The sequence below is a fragment of the Geospiza fortis genome, unplaced genomic scaffold (genome assembly GCF_000277835.1).
Source record: "Geospiza fortis unplaced genomic scaffold, GeoFor_1.0 scaffold424, whole genome shotgun sequence".
Taxonomy (NCBI): domain Eukaryota; kingdom Metazoa; phylum Chordata; class Aves; order Passeriformes; family Thraupidae; genus Geospiza; species Geospiza fortis.
In genome coordinates, this window is record NW_005054354.1 from 895776 (window position 1) to 911841 (window position 16066).

Genomic DNA, 16066 nt, shown 5'->3' on the forward strand with positions numbered 1-16066 from the left:
CTGAGAGGTAAAAAAGAGCCTCCAATTTTGCAAGCTGGAATTGCAATGAGGCAGAGGATGGAACATCTTTCAGGTCACTCAAAAATTTACAGGCTTATCCCTGAATTTGCAGAGCCTGGCCCTCTGATAGTCACACCCACAGATAAAAGGACAGGACAAATATAGGAAGTTCAGGTATTTTTCTATCAGTTATGTTCACAGCAAAATGACAGGAAAAAGAACTTCACATAATAGGCCAGCTGGCTCCAATAGAGCCTCATTAGCAGGCAATGGCACTCAGATGTGAATAACTAGCCTAGAATGCTCATTAAGCTTTGCAGTGGCCCTATCTCCTCATCAAAGGAAATCCCTACAGGAATGCACTTAGCAGATCCTGAAAAAAACCATTGCTCAGAGTTAGAAATGTGGCCAGCATCTTCTCTCAAGAAGACAGAATGTTCAGAGATCTAATTCTGGATGATGTCTGAGCAGGTGACACACTTGAGAGAAAAAGGAAACCACACCATTTTGGGAAGTAGAGGAATCTGCACATTATCCTTTCATGCCAGTACAGCTGGAACACAAGAGGCCAGGCAGAGTAAATCCTACACATGGAGCTTGTCTTGAGAAGGCATTTAATGAGTCTAGTAACCCAAGAGGTAAAGAGAACAAACGTTACTATTAAAATGTCACATTATCCATTTCACCTTCTTTGAATTACTAGAATTATTTTCCAATAGGAATTATCCAAAATAAATGTTCACATCTGTATCTGGCCAGTCTGTAAAATAAAGTGCAACACTAAAGTATGTTCTTGAACAAAAAATGCTCACTGTCACAAGGATAACAGGCTACCACACTACAATACTGGGAGCCAGACTCTCCTGTGACAGACTGCATAAAATTCCCAAGTCCCAAGTAATGGTTTCAGAAACAGAGAGGGAGGTTCAGGGGACAATCTCACAATTGCCAAGAAGAAATACTGTCGGGTTCATGCCTCAGAGGCGTAATCCACTGGTGCTTGTAACACCAATGAAACTGCAAGGCATGCACACCATGTAGCCAAAGAAAAATGCGAATTGTGTACCTTCACTTTTGTACTTGCCATGAAGATTAGTGCAAGGTGTGTTTCAGCCTTCCTGCATGACCACAGCAATGGTGACCCTCTAGGCTTGAGATGTTTAACTCTGAGGAAGGACAAGACTACCCTTTCACTGCAGACTTCCTCAGGGAACCTTCCCTGATGATACACAATCTGACTTGAAGCTGGACAGCTCACAGCAGCCATGGAATCCTCAACTGTGTCAGACTTTTCAAATGCCTAAAGTAGATAGAGCTTCTTCTAGAGAATAATAAGCTGCAAGTCTTTCTAATTTTCATTTTGAAGGAACATCAGAGCTTACTTGAATGCCAATCAGAGAATGGAATTCAAGCTTCTCAAACTGCTTAAGTATAAAAAGTGCTACTTCTGTGGGGTAGCTGATTGGGACTAAAACAGCACCAAGCATTCTCTTTATAATCCATTGGCAGAGAACTGAAGAGGGAAAATGTTAATGGACTTCAGAAATATGGTGAGAAGATAAAGCTCTCTTAACTCATAGATCATAAAGAGCATTCAGGCTGTGAGAACACAGACTTGACTTCATAAAGAGAACCGTAAACTCAAAGCAGTAAATATCCCTAAGAAGGGAAGACACGCAACATTGCCAATTCAATTCTCATTGTTTGACTATTAAGAGACATTAAACATACATCTACAAAGCAAACAATCTTTAAATGCATTGCAAAATTTCATGAATAACAGAAATGTCTCCTAGACACCCAGACTTCAGAGAGTCCAGAATGGACAATCACTCAGACAGTTGTCAAGTCACAGCACTGTCAAAAGCAGCAACGACAGAATAAACAGGGACACTATGAAGAACTAATAAGAAGTCAAACATTCTCTCATTAACACGTGTCTCCCCACACGTTGGGTCCACTTCGTAACTACCATACAAGACAGTATCAGAACCAAGAACTGAGAAATGCTTATTTACCCATGAGAAAATATTTTACACAGGCCAAGAGGTCTGTGAAGACCTCTCCCCCACAGAATCTTCACTGATATATTTTCTTTTCTAATAGATAATTCAAACTTTAAACTTCACCTGTTACTCATTTCAGACTTCATTTAACCTGTACCAAATGCTTAATTGCTGAATGCATGCCTTTTAATCTACATGTTCAAAATAAATTTCAGACATTTTCTCAGAAAAAAAGAAGCGTACTGTGCTGAATAATTGACTAATTGTGCACAGAAACAAATTTGAAGACTTTTAAAAAGTCAGGCAAGATTCATCTTACTAAGTATAAGTGTCTTCAAAGTTAGCACTTTCTCTGACCAAGTGACCACAGGCTTGCAGCAGAATCAACTGGCAATCACTCAGCCCAGCCCATGGAGCTGTGGCAGTGCAATTTGCTGTGGCAGCTGGCATGAGCCAGGCCTACACAGTGAAAAGTCAGTGAGCTGTTGTTTTAGTAGAAGAAAATAGGGCCAACCTCTTGTCCCAACTGACAAGACAGTATTTCTGTGCTCAAACTGTGCAGCCATCAAGAACTAAAACATGTCCAGACCAAGCAGTGACCTGCTGTGTGCTGCCACTCCCCAGTGCTGGGGCTCTGGCTCTCCTGGGACAGCCCTGGAGCTGGGCAGGGGTTGTTCCCTTATTGTGTTACTGGAGCTCCCCTGCCTGTGCCTTGTACCTCTGTGATTCTTTGAGCGTGTGGAGATGGGTTTCCACAAGCTGATGACTCTCCTGGATGGGTCTGAAAGCAGCCAGGGCAAGTATTTGGGCTCCCCCACCTACCACAGGGACACTCTTCTCGTTTGTTCACAGACAACCTTTTTAATCACACAGCCTAACACAACTTCTCTATTATGACACTTACTGTACCAGTCCTCAAGGTTATTTCCTAGACGTGTTTTTAAAGTTTAATATCCAGAACGGGATTAAGAGGAGAATCACAAAATACTGTTGTCTAATAACCACAATATTTGCTGATGTTAATAATTTTGTATGATCGTATTAGCAATCTGATAATCTGGTCAGCTGATTCTTCACTGCTTCTTCGGGAAGGTTTTTTGCAGGAACTCAAATGCTTAACAAAAGGTAATTAAAGTTTCATGATGTGCTAATTTGCAAACTAAAACAGAAACATTTTTTAGATTAGTACACTCATGCTATTTCTAATGCAAGATGTAACAAAGTTGACAAAAATATGGATTAGTAAATTCATTTGCTAATTGTCCAAAATTAAACCTAAAATATCATAGCCTATATAAAGAAAGATTTCTATTGCATGTAACTATTTACTCTGTCTTAAAAGCCATATCTGTCAATTCTGTATATCAAGGTATCTCACAGCAAAAAAGCCCCACAACTCTAGCCTCATGCAGCAGTATGCATTCATCCAACATTCCAGAATACTTACACAATTGATTTTTCCAGTCTGCTCCCCTGTGATCCCACTATTTCTCCCAGTGTGCAAAACATCTGTCCCAAAAAATCCTGAAAAGCAAAAACATAAAAACTCAGAATCCGTATTTCACACAATGAAATTTAGTTTCCCATTTATCTGAGCTGTTCCCTACTGAAGAACAGATTCTGCTGAACACCACATCTTAGTAATAACTATACAACAGTGAATCATAAACAGACTCACTACCACCTATTTCACATAACAGTAGGTTACACTCATAGAAGTAATTCTAAGGCACTACACAATCACTATAGTGAGGATGTAATTGCACATCAATGGCTAAGTCTCATCTTTTCACTGTGAAGCACACACACAGTATTCCTTCTACTATCCTCTTTTCCTTTGCTCCAGGTTCTCAAAGGTTCTCTTACCAAAGCCTCCCTGTATTTATTTTTAAAAAAATTCACTGAGAAGCCTCTGAATTCTACTCTTGCATCTCTAAATGTTAAAGTTACTATTTCATCACTCCCACTTTTATATTGATGCTGTCTTGAAGGTTTCTTCTAACACTGAGACACAATAAAAACATGCTTCAATTTTAGGACCCAAAAAAGTATCAACTAATTGCAGCATATTACATATCTGAAAAGGTATACATGCATGCTCAAATATGCCCTTTGCAAGAGAAATGTCCCATTAACATTATACTCATTACACTTATGTGTTTTCGCTCATAGCCAATCACTGTATTTGTCTCTGTGTACCTGATGTTACTTGAAGTCAAAAGAAAAGAAACAAACTTAAGAAATAAGCAATTTAACACAAGGAATTATAATAGTGAGGAGGAACTTACATGTTTTGACAGGTTAGGACTCTTCGAGTCAACATCATAGCTTAGGAAAAAAATAAAGAAAATTTATATCAGAGTTGCCAGATGACATATCTGAGGACAATTATGTAAAGAAACAAAAACAAAACAATTCTTTCACCTATTGCCATGTGTGAAATTTACACAAACAAACTTGTGAATGGAAGTTCCCCAGTAAAGAAGACAAACTGAGTCATCATATAAAAGACTTTGGTTCACTAGTTATTTGAAACTAAATCATTTTCAACAAAGTGCAAGCTTTAAAGAGAAATTCTTCTGATATTCCTTTTTGAACAGCAAAAGATGGCAAAAAGCAGAACAAAAATTAAAAATTAACCCTAGAAAACAAACTAACTTGTAAATTATTTTCTTAGGTAATTTTTCAGTCATTTGAATAAGCAAATAGAAATAACTAACAATAAACTAACCTGCTTTTAGCAAGAGTTTTACTTATTCTTTTGAGTTTATCATAATCTTGGCCTTTCTCCAGCTAGAAAATATCATAGCTTCCCTTCCATAATCAAGTCAAGAGTTAAAATAAGTTACTCTCTGAATTTAAGAGACATTGGAAAAAAAATAATGTAAGAAACTCATACAGGATTACTAATCTCTATACTTCAATAGTCTTCCATCTTTATCAGATAATCCAAGTAATAGGAATGCCATCCCTCTGGCTGTGCTGCCACAGCTGGTGCTGGGACGCATCATGGACCAGATCACAAGTCAGGATGGCAGGAATACCATAACACAGCTGGACGTGGTGCAGCACAGTCAAAGCCTTAGAAACATGTTCATAAAGAAAAGAAATTCCTACAAATACCATTAACATGAGCTAAAATCTCCGCTTAAAAGCAAGGTGTTTGGTGAAATTGAACAGAAAAACACAACTTATAAATTGACCGGAGGGATAGCTACAGAAGTAAAACAAAGAATGGCTTCACTGGCAAAATCACTTCCTGAGTACCAGCAGTGAGCAGAAAGGTGCCTGTGACGTTGTGGCTGTACATTTTGGGGGAGGTCATGCTCATTTATTGATGCACCAAATATCAAAGATATACTTGCCACTTGATTTTTTCCCCCCTCCACAATATATGAATCACAGAAGGAATTTCTTTGAAAAATAACAACTTGGCCAACAGTAGTACACAATTTTGCCAAGGAACTGAATATAGGAAGCTTTCTAAGGCTTCAGAATTCGGATTTAATCCATGAGTGGCTATGTGAGACTCACATTTCTAATTCAGAGTTCTAAGATATTTAATTTTTCATCCATCACTGGTACAGGCCTCTACAGTAAATTCACACAGTACGGCTATATGGTCACTTGCAGGCAAAGACAGCAACAGCTATTCAGCTTTGAGTTCAGAACACACTTGGGTCCAGGTAACCCAGGACAGCAGGAGAAAGCAGTCAGGTCTTTCTGATGAGCACAGAGAACATGTGATATTTACAGCTTTTCATAAACAGACAGGAGTCCATTTCTCTGACTACATAAAGAGTTAAACAGGGGACTGTGTTTTCCCTTCCAGGTCCAAGTCCTTTCCAGACAACATTTATCCAGAAGGTCTTTACAGATTCCCCTCTCTTTCTGTAGACTGACCTTTCTCTTTTTCAGTTCATTTCTTTCACTTCTCATTTCTGCTGCACTGCCCCCTCCCCACACCCTGCATCCTATGAGAAGCAGGAGGCAAACAGACACAGATTTCCACAGAGCCCCCACTCTGTGGCTACTTCAGCACTGCTTTATACTTGGAGAAGAATCCTTTATTCCACAAATTGATTAGCTCTGACTTAAAACTTATTTTAAATAACCCACAATAGTTATACTCCACAGATTGAATGATATTAAACCTAACTTTTAAAACTACAAATAAAGTCTGCATCAGGCTTCCACTGTGATTTGTACCCAGCCACCTCAAAGCACCCTGTAATCTTCCTGGCTTTAGTATTTCCTTTCATTCCTTGAAATAGGTGGTCTAGTACATCTTACAAAGGAAGTGAAAAGAAATAGGAAAAGGGGTTTTCAACTAAAAAAGGACATACAAAGAAAATTTGTGGCCACAATGCATAGTGTGATGCAAAACTGCAGCAAAAACTTAATTATCTATGAGGGTTATTCATACTCTCTCCTAGGGAAAGGTTAAGAAAGAACTGCTAATAAAAAAGAGGATGAAAATTAAAAAAAAACAAGACAACCTTGATTATCACAAAGACTGAAATAATCAGAAAGGACTGAAATATAAGAGATGACATGCAATGGTGACATGACCTGGTAACTGGACTCTCAGTTCTGTTTTCAAAAGAATGAAGTGAAAGTCAAAACAATTCCACCAGTGGAACGAAATGAGCATATCTGGAAAAATGTCAAAAGCCATCTACTTCTCAAACAAACTGCTGTTGTCTTAAAATCTTAAAATTTAGTATATTTAGATGCATAGTAAAGAAAATTTTGGCTCTGTACTACTTGTGCAGTATTTTATTCCTGGATAGTTTATCTGTACCTGTTTTGCTGGCTGTGTTGCAAGAATATTTAAACGTTTTAAATCTTTTCATTTCTATTTCCTGAAAGTAATAATTGTAAGCATAATTGTACTTTGACTAGTTAACATCTGCCAATTTCTTAAAACTCGGTCATTATTAAGTTACACATTTCTTTCTGAGGATGCAATGCTAAATCAACTGTGTATTACATTAATTTATCCTATGTCAATAGATACCATCTTCCTTCAAGTAAATTTTATGCTGGACAAAACTTTACATGCTTACAGAGGCTGCAGCATTAGAGTAAAAGATTGTTAACTTACAAATCAAATCGCAGATTCTCTCTTTCTTCAAAGAAGTAGTCCATTATAAATTTTCTTACAAAATCTGGATTTAAAGTATTATCAATTACTTCTGTTCTTCCAAACTGTAAAAGAAAACTGTAAGTTTAAGCTATATGCTGTAAGGAAGTATAATTAGACTGCCAATACCAGGAATATGTGAGATATATGACAGCCTGTAAAAATCTCTTAAACAGTTGCCATGAAAGAAAATGACTGCATTCACATGAATAGACCTGTGGATGAAGACAGAGTGGCAGAAGACCTCATATTTCAACACAGAGTGGTACACACCTTGTATTCTATGACCTAAACTTCAACATCATCTCCCAAAGCCAATAAAAATCCACAAAAGTTTGAATCAGTAACAAAAATCCACTGTTTCCTGAAGAAATCCGTACCAAAGAAAAACTCCAACCAATCACAACAGCAAGCAAAACCTTGCATATATTGTTTATTTCAGACAGCTTTAAATATTAGAACACAATCCTTCTATTGCAAATGTATCATTTTTGCACTCTCCATCTTCTATTTCACTTCAGTTCAGCTCTCTCTTCAACACTCCCCTCTCTGAGCTTTTGGAAAATGCCTTTTCCTTCTTAATGTTTATAGAAGGTGCCTCAGCCCCTGACAAGCTGAAAATATTTTAATTAAAAAAAAATTCAAAGGTAGATCTTTACCACAGCTACAGACCAGTTCTGCTGACCCTGACCATCACCACAGCTCAGTCCTGTTTGAATGCCTTCCTCTCTTGAGAGCCACAAACCCTATCCAAACTGACAGCCAAGTCTGGCTTAATTTATCTGAGGGAGACTGTAAAATGGGAAACTCGTGTTTTCTCTATTTTGTTTTCTTTTTTGATGGAAATGTGTGATAGAGATATGGAAATTGAGATCAATGTGACTATATTTTAAATGTTTGCTAGTACACAGGACCCCCATAAGCCTAGCATGGCATTCAAGAGGCAATGCCCTCTTCTGCTAGGACAAATGGCCCGCCTTAAATATACCCAAAAGGTTTATACATCTGTGAGTATGCAGCTTACCTCTCTCCATTCCTTGTTTCCAATTGCTTGTGTGTACAAAACACAGACTGTGAAAGGAAAAAAAAAAGTTTGGTTATTTTCAAACTTTAACAAATCCTTAAATTAAGTGAACTAATTTTGTAGTCTCTTGTGCTGTGGAAAATAGTAACTAGGACAATCAAATAGTAATGTTTTCCCTCAGCTGTCAACAAGCCTAACCAGACTGGTGATCATGTGGTCTAGCTGTTGCAGAAATCAGCTAATAAATGGAGTGCTTCTAAAATGGGAGGTGGCACTTATGCCTGACCTCCAGCAAAGCACTTGACAGTCTTTAAAGACAAAATTGGATAAAAGCAGGTCTTCTTTAAATGTGGGTGGTCAGGCTCTTCTAGATTATCTAATGCACAATTACCCTAAAATATACTTCCTTCAAGAGAGAAGAAAATTAAAGTAAAAAAAACCCAAATGAGGACTCTACTGAAAAGAAACAGGGGAAACAGAACCAGAGAAAGGGGAAAAAAAAGACTTCAGAATTAAGGTTTTCTTCCTTAATTCTGCTTCAAATTATTTATATATATTTAAGCATCTCACATATGTGTATTTTATTTTTTTAAAGCCTGGTAAAAAAAAAATCAATTAAATTTGTTGACCTAAGCTGATTTTGAAAGACCAAGCAGAACAATCCCACAGGTGTCACTCAGATTTCTATTTCCAGTACAGCGCTCACTACACATTAAGCTGCAGCTTTTATCACAAGGACTGGTGACAGGGGTGCAGCGATTATAATCAGCTCTTTTAAACACTATTTTAAGTACAGATCATTTGCACTGAAGGAGCATTATAAACCTTACTTTCTACAGTCTTGAACTAGTTGCAGGTAACTATGATAAAGTAATTTTTACCTGAAACTCCTCTTCAGATCCTTTCTAAACAACAGAAATACAGATATTTCAACTTTTTTTTCCTCAACAAGTTCTTTTCCTGTACAAATCATTATTTTTCAAAAGAAGGTGAAAATAATACTGTTTTAGGCTGTAGCCTTGAACAGCAAAGGTAGAGGTTTGATTTTGTTCTCAGTGAAGTCAGAATCATCAAGAGACGAAAGCAGAAATGAAGTCAACCTTCTAACTACATTTTCTTACTTAAAATGCACTTGCTCCACACCAAAAAAAAATATCCCCTTGGGCAGTAGCAAATAAGAGGAGAAACAGAAAAAGGCAATTTCAATATTTTAGCTCATGTGGAAGCTAAAAGTTAACACTTTTATGTTTTAAGTAAGATGTCTTGTAGATGAAAAAAAGCTTTTATAAAAAAATATTCAAAATAATTCTCAGGAGATGTCCATCTTTCTCCACTTACTCTAAATAAACCCTTGGCAATCATGTGCCTACCTTTGGTTACTGTTTATAGTAAAGTGAATCCAAACCAAAAAGCCTATTTTTATAACACACTCTGGAGTAGGCTGCTGGAGTGTATTACATGAAGAATGAAGTGAAATGGGAAATTGTGAGAAAACAGAATGAAATAGAAGCTATGAAATCAGCTAAAGAAAGTTCTGTAGGTTACTGAACTTCTGACTACCCATCCAGAATTGTAGAATCATAGAATATCCTGAGCTGGAAGGGACCCAGCTGGAAGGGATCCATCAGGACCATTAAAGCCAAGCTCCTGGCCCTGCACAGGACACCCCAAGAGCTGCCCCATGAGCCTGAGAGCATTGTCCAAACCCTGAATTCTGTCAGGGTTGGTGCTGTGACCACTGCCCTGGGGAGCCTGTTCAGAGCCCAACCACCCTCTGAGGAAAAACATTTTTTAATAATGCCCAACCTAAACCTCCGCTGACACAACTTGAGGCCATTCCCTCAGGTCCTGTCACTGGTCACCACAGAGAAGATCAGTGGAAGATCACAGAATCACAGAATGACCAGGTTGGAAGAAACCTTCAAGATCATCAAGTCCAACCCATGCCCCAAACACCTTAACCAAACCATGGCACCGAGTGCCACATCCAGTCTTGTCTGGAACACATCCAGGCATGGTGACTCCACCACCTCCCCAGGCAGGCCATTCCAGTATTTTATCACTCATTCTGTGAAAAACTTCTTCCTAATATCCAACCTATATTTCCCTTGGTGCAGCTTGAGACTGTGTCCTCTTGTTCTGACAGCTGTTGCCTGGAGAAAGAGACCCCACCTGACTACAACCCCCTCTCAGGAAGCTGCACAGAGAGATAAGGTCACCTGAGTCTCCTTTTCCTCAGGCTAAACAACCCTCCAGTAGTTGTAGACTGCAATAAGGGCTCCTCTTCTAGGCTGCAGATGTGTCCAATATTTTAAATATAATGAAAATAATAAGCAGTCTAATAAGACTAATAAGCAGTCACCTCATACAACATTTTATTGTAAGTAAAAGGTACAAGTCTGACAGGGATACATACATGTGTACATCCCAAACTGACATTTCAAAAAAAGTCAGCCCTAATGAAAGCTACAGACAAGACATATATTTCAGTCTTTCTGATAAATACTTTGTAAATGTAGAAAATTTTTAATTTTTTTTCTATCTTTCCTCTAAAATGAATACTTTGTAAATGTAGAAAATCTTTTAAATTTTTTTTATCTTTCCTCTAAAATGCACCCATAAATTTTAGGAAACCAACCATGATACTGTTCTCCATCAATATTAAGATTCACTATCTCAAATGGCTCTTGGAGAGAGTTTTGTAAAGATCCTGATACACTAATTGCATTAATCACTAAAAAACTTTGTCAAATTCATATGCAACTGGAGAAATGCAGATAAATATGGTAAAGCTGATCTAAAGCACTTGGAATGCTCAAACCAGAGATTAAAGGCTCCATAAAGCAACCCATCTTGTAGCAGAAAACAGTTAACAGCATTGTCATGAGGGATAGGAAGGAGTACAGGAGGATAAATAATATTTCAAAAGCCATCATATCATGCAACCACATCCCAAGACAGAGCTAAAAAAATATTTTTTCTCTCATAATCTCAAAAACTGAGGGAGCAATGAGAAAGTTCACAGCAGCACACTGATGAAGAGCAACTGAGAAACCCTTTTGGAAGGCTTTGCCAAATGAGTTGTTCCAAGAGCAGATACAGCTACATCTATACTCAGGAATATTAATATTTAGTAATTTTTAACTCTGGACACTGATACCACAATGTCATATCCAAGGTAAATTTAATTAAGTCTTGTAATGAAAAAGAAGGTGGAAATGTCAAGACTTATCACTCTGTTATAGACACAGTTCCCAAAATATTATAGATTATTATAGCCTGCAGCTTCCTGTTTTCCCAAACAGACTGGGCCTCCCTTACCTGCTCTGGTCCTCTCCCTTTCAATGAATATATCCTTATCCTTTAGTCTGGCAACTACTGCTACATCAACAGTAGTTGATGGGCAACATTGCCCATCCCAGTTTTCCCAAGCACAATAACATATTCATTCCATTTCAAGGAAGACACCCACAATGAAACTGACCTTTTCCCCGTGCTACCTAAATCTTTCCATGGTACCAGTTCTAGCAGGGCTCCCCAATACTCTTCACTGACCAGCTTTTATACCTTCCAGGCAGAGATATCCTAAGGTCCCTTTGTCCCATCTGCCAAGAGATTCTTCTAATTGTTACTATCCTCCATGGGGAGATTCCCCAGGGAAGAGCTTTTATGTTTTCAGTCATTCATCCTGGGCTCCGCTGATGATCAATACTCAGCAGCCACAGGGCTCCCCAGGAGGAGTGTGCTGCTGCCAGCACAGCTCTGCAGGGCTCAGCTTGAGTTGTCAGAGCACAGGAAGAAAACAATTCTGCCCGTCATTAGACAGAAGAAACGTGCCAAAATCATTCATCTGTATCTCCTCGGCAGGTCTTATCCCTACCTCATCAAGGAAGCAATGCTTTAGCTCAGCTTTCTGCAGGAAAAATCCCCAAATCAATAAAACCCATAGATTTAAAAATATTCCTAGAAAAAATAGTCTCCAGACTGGGAGAGCAGAATGCTCCAAACACTACAATAAATCAATATATATGACTTGCTTTCACTCCACTGAGCAGAAAGCACTGTCAGTAAGAGGCTTCAGTATTGTTTGAAATACTTCCTGAACAATGGCTATCCAAGCCTGTCCCATCTATATCTACTGTCTCTACAGTCACTCGCCTCTGGGCAGGCAAAGTGACAGATTCCTCTTGGCATGAATATTCTAGATCACAGGGAAGTGGTCAGAACTGGAATACTGAGAAGCAATTACAGTATTAAATAAAAGGCCAAGCATTATCTCCTAAGAGAACCAGGAAAATCACAAGTTCCTTTTTAATTTCAGGAGAAGGCTGTTTATATTGACATGGAAGTCAGCTACATTCATGTGTGTCCCTCTGAGAAAACGACCAAGAAAATAAATTGGATTTTCCCTACCAGTATGATCCTTAGATAAATACATTGGAGTTTGAAAAGCATATTACAACTAGCCTAGGCAAAAGCAATGAGACCTCAGCATACAGAACGACTCTACATGGTTCTTTCTTCTGAGATCTAATGGCTGCAAATTCAGTGGCTGTAAAAGTGGATCCTGTGGCAGTGGCAGGATGCTGATTTTGACACTTTTTTAGCTATAGAATAAACCTACTGTATACAGAGCAGCCTAAGAATGGCCTTTGTCCAAGTGAATAGACACTGAGGAAAGCTGTCCGGTACTTCCCAACAGAGAAGAACAGGAATGTTTTATACTACTCACCCCTTTTACAGTACGGCCACATCTCTGTGCCCAATTAAAGGACAGTGCAAGCAAACTAACTAAACTGGCTAAAACCTGCAGAATACTAAAACTGGATATACCCTGTTTGGAGAATACCCAAAATCAGAGCTGCTCTGACAAGGAATTTCTAGAGTGCAAATACAATAAGAGCACTTCCAGAGTCAACAGTTTCCCCCTTCTCTCTTCACCAAGGACAGTATTACTGTATTCCATGGTTTTATACTGCTTACCTGTGACAGACAGGCCTGACTGGCAGCATAATTGGGTACTCACAACTGGACACCAGACCCTAAACCACACTGCCAATTTGAGTGCTTTAAAAAAGCTATTTACATTAATTCAAAAATAACGGGTCTCAAATTGATAAGCAAGTTTATGATACTTTTAAAATATTTCCATATACTCTGAATCCATTAAAACATACCACTAGTTTACTTCTCAGAAACATTTTTAAACAGATATTAAGATTTCTTTAGGTTCTTCTGCCACTTTGTTTTCATGTTTTTCCCAGAAGGGGTCACCCACCTGCCAGGATCACTGTGGTTTGCTCACTTGTACGTTCATGGGCTGTGCACAGGCTACAGAGCCTTTGGAGGTACTGCCCTCTGCATGGAGCATCTCCTCTGCAGAAGGCATCTCCAGCAGTCCATCTGCACACATGTGGCTCTGGCAGCATGTCCAGCAGCTCTGTCTCTAGCTTGCAACTGCTGGCCCATTTTTACTGTGACATGTTTGAGCAGGGCACTGTGTGCTCCCCTGGCTGCAGAAGCTGTGGCAGGCAAGTGCTACTGCCGTGGTTTCCAGAGCTGACTGGCACCAGCTGTGACTGTCACAGGGTGTTCACAGCCTTCTCCCACACAGCTCACACTGCAGTGAGCTCAAACACACTCAAACCCTGCAACTCTTGCCTCATAGTGCCCTAGCTGATAAAAACTTGAAGCACTTGTCCTTAATAATATTTGACCTATAGACACCTATCACTTTTGCCAGTATGAGAGATCTCTGAATTCATTACAGGCAACAGGTCACTGAGTATTTTTCAAAACAGTTTAACTAAGGGTCTTTTTTACCAGAATTACAGAATTGTTAGGGGCCTTTGAAGATCCAATCCAGCCCCCAACTATTTTTTACCAATTTTTTTAACCAACTAAAATTCTTTATCAAAATGCAAAACACTCAGTTTTGTGTCTGAACGATCTTCATACAGAGGCATGGTATTGCCTATGTCTTCTGGGCGTTTTTGGTTTGTTTTTTTTTAAAGCTTTACAGGTTAGAAATTTCAAAGGTACTCTTAAATTCTTGTAGTTTTTCCCCAGAAAGTAGAAACTTTTCCCTTCAAAAGTGTACTGCGGAATCTCTCTCAAGATTTTTTTTCGATGCAGAATGGAAACATACACTCTAACAAAAGTACTCAAATGTTTCATACTGCTACATGATTCAGTATTCAAATAGCAGGACATGGCTGCATGTCCAGTGACTTGATACAAGTATATGTATCTTGGGTTATTTCCAGTGTCAGTAAGCACAATATATGGTATCCCAAGGAAGAAATGCCCAGGCTTAAAGAAAGAAATTGAACTTATGGATGAAAGCAAATGGAGAGTTGTAGGGGAGACAAAATGACACCACAAGCCAAGGACCAGTCTATTAACCACACAAAAATCCTTTGAAGAACATTATCAGAAAAGAAAGGAACTATTTTGTAATCTCAGTTCCTTGATTAAAGTTTTCATAAAGGATCCAATACAGGAAGATAGTAATGGATTTTAAATCAAAAGTCCCATCATAAATTCATAGACATGAGAGTTTTGGGGGATCCTGTCATAATTCAGTTTATGAGGAAAGTGAGTGTCACTAGCTTACAATTCTGCACAGATTAACTAAAAATCCATCATAAAATTTTTGATCAGGGAAGATAGTGTTTCCCAGAGATTAATTAACCTAATTTTATTTTTCAGCATTTGACTCTAAAATCAGTGGACAGTATGTACTAGCAGCAACAAATGCTTCTAGTTTATTTAGTATTTTGCCTAATAGCTTTGAAAAAGATCTAAACCAACAGATACTAAAAAAGAAACAACAACCCAACTTTCCAGAATTTATAAATTTTAGGAAACTTTAGGTTAAATACTAAATAAGAGAGTATTTAGCTCAGGAAAGCAGTATTAATAACAGTCTTTAAATCTTCAGTTCACATAACATTATTTAGAAGTGTACCTTATTCAAGTGTAACTTAATTATTCTAAGTAATTGTCACAAAGACAATATAAACCTAACTGACACTAAAGAAAATCACTCACCTAATTTTATTCCAGTGTTTGCACATTTAAAATATGTAGTAAGAAGAAACAATAAAATACCATATACTCACTTGGATCAGATTTAGAAAATGTATCTCTGTCCAAAAGATTTCTATAAAAAAAAAAGAGATAAAAATAATTTTAAGTATTAAAAAATGCAAAATATGCAAATCAGATACCAGTGCACGTATGTTTTTAACATTTTTAATCAAGAGTCAGTTCAGTCTTCTCCCCTCCTAATACACAAGACTTAGCCAGCACTAACACTGGAGTCACCTTATGTTTCATTTTATTATCCATTTTGGATTTGAGCAAACTGTGGCTCACATACTCCAATACCATGAATCAAAAAACAACCACATGTATGTTATATTTACATGTAACAGGCATCAGGAAGAGAAATACCTTTAAATCACAAAGGTCTACCAGAGATTAACTTGCCAGCTCAACCCAAAAACCTTAGACTTTACAAAAGCTTGGCTATGAGATTTCAGAGCCATCAAGAGGTATCTCTAAGAATCTGTCATGGACATGTAAGGTAAAGAGAACTAATCCATACACAGGACACACCTAGGAATAAACATTAATTTTGTTATGGAATGCAGTCCCAATATCATATCCACACTTCAGCCAGCTGAGAAGCATTTCCAGATGAACAGACTTAAATTAACAATTCTAAAGAATCAGGTCTGACCAGAAACTATTCTCAGCATAGTTACCAACATTTCATGATTTAAAAAAAATTAAATTTTAAAAACTGTCTTAACAGACTAGAAAAATGTTTCAAAAACAGGATACCATTGAAAAGAACAAAGAGCTAATAAACTTTGGAAGGTA

General features: G+C 38.0%; 1 protein-coding gene across 1 annotated transcript in view; it reads right to left on the minus strand.

Annotated features, from left to right (window-relative positions):
- The window catches only part of CPNE8 (copine 8), a 57800-nt gene extending 42463 nt beyond the window's left edge, over positions 1 to 15337 (minus strand). Inside the window, exons 1-5 of the mRNA XM_031059042.1 lie at positions 15301 to 15337; positions 8177 to 8223; positions 7114 to 7217; positions 4295 to 4334; positions 3454 to 3530 (exon numbers count right to left, since the gene is read on the minus strand). Of these exons, the coding sequence (XP_030914902.1) occupies positions 3454 to 3530; positions 4295 to 4334; positions 7114 to 7157 (161 nt within the window). The 5' untranslated portion in view covers positions 7158 to 7217; positions 8177 to 8223; positions 15301 to 15337. The remainder of the gene's footprint in view (positions 1 to 3453; positions 3531 to 4294; positions 4335 to 7113; positions 7218 to 8176; positions 8224 to 15300) is intronic.
- Between the last annotated feature and the right edge of the window lie 729 nt (positions 15338 to 16066).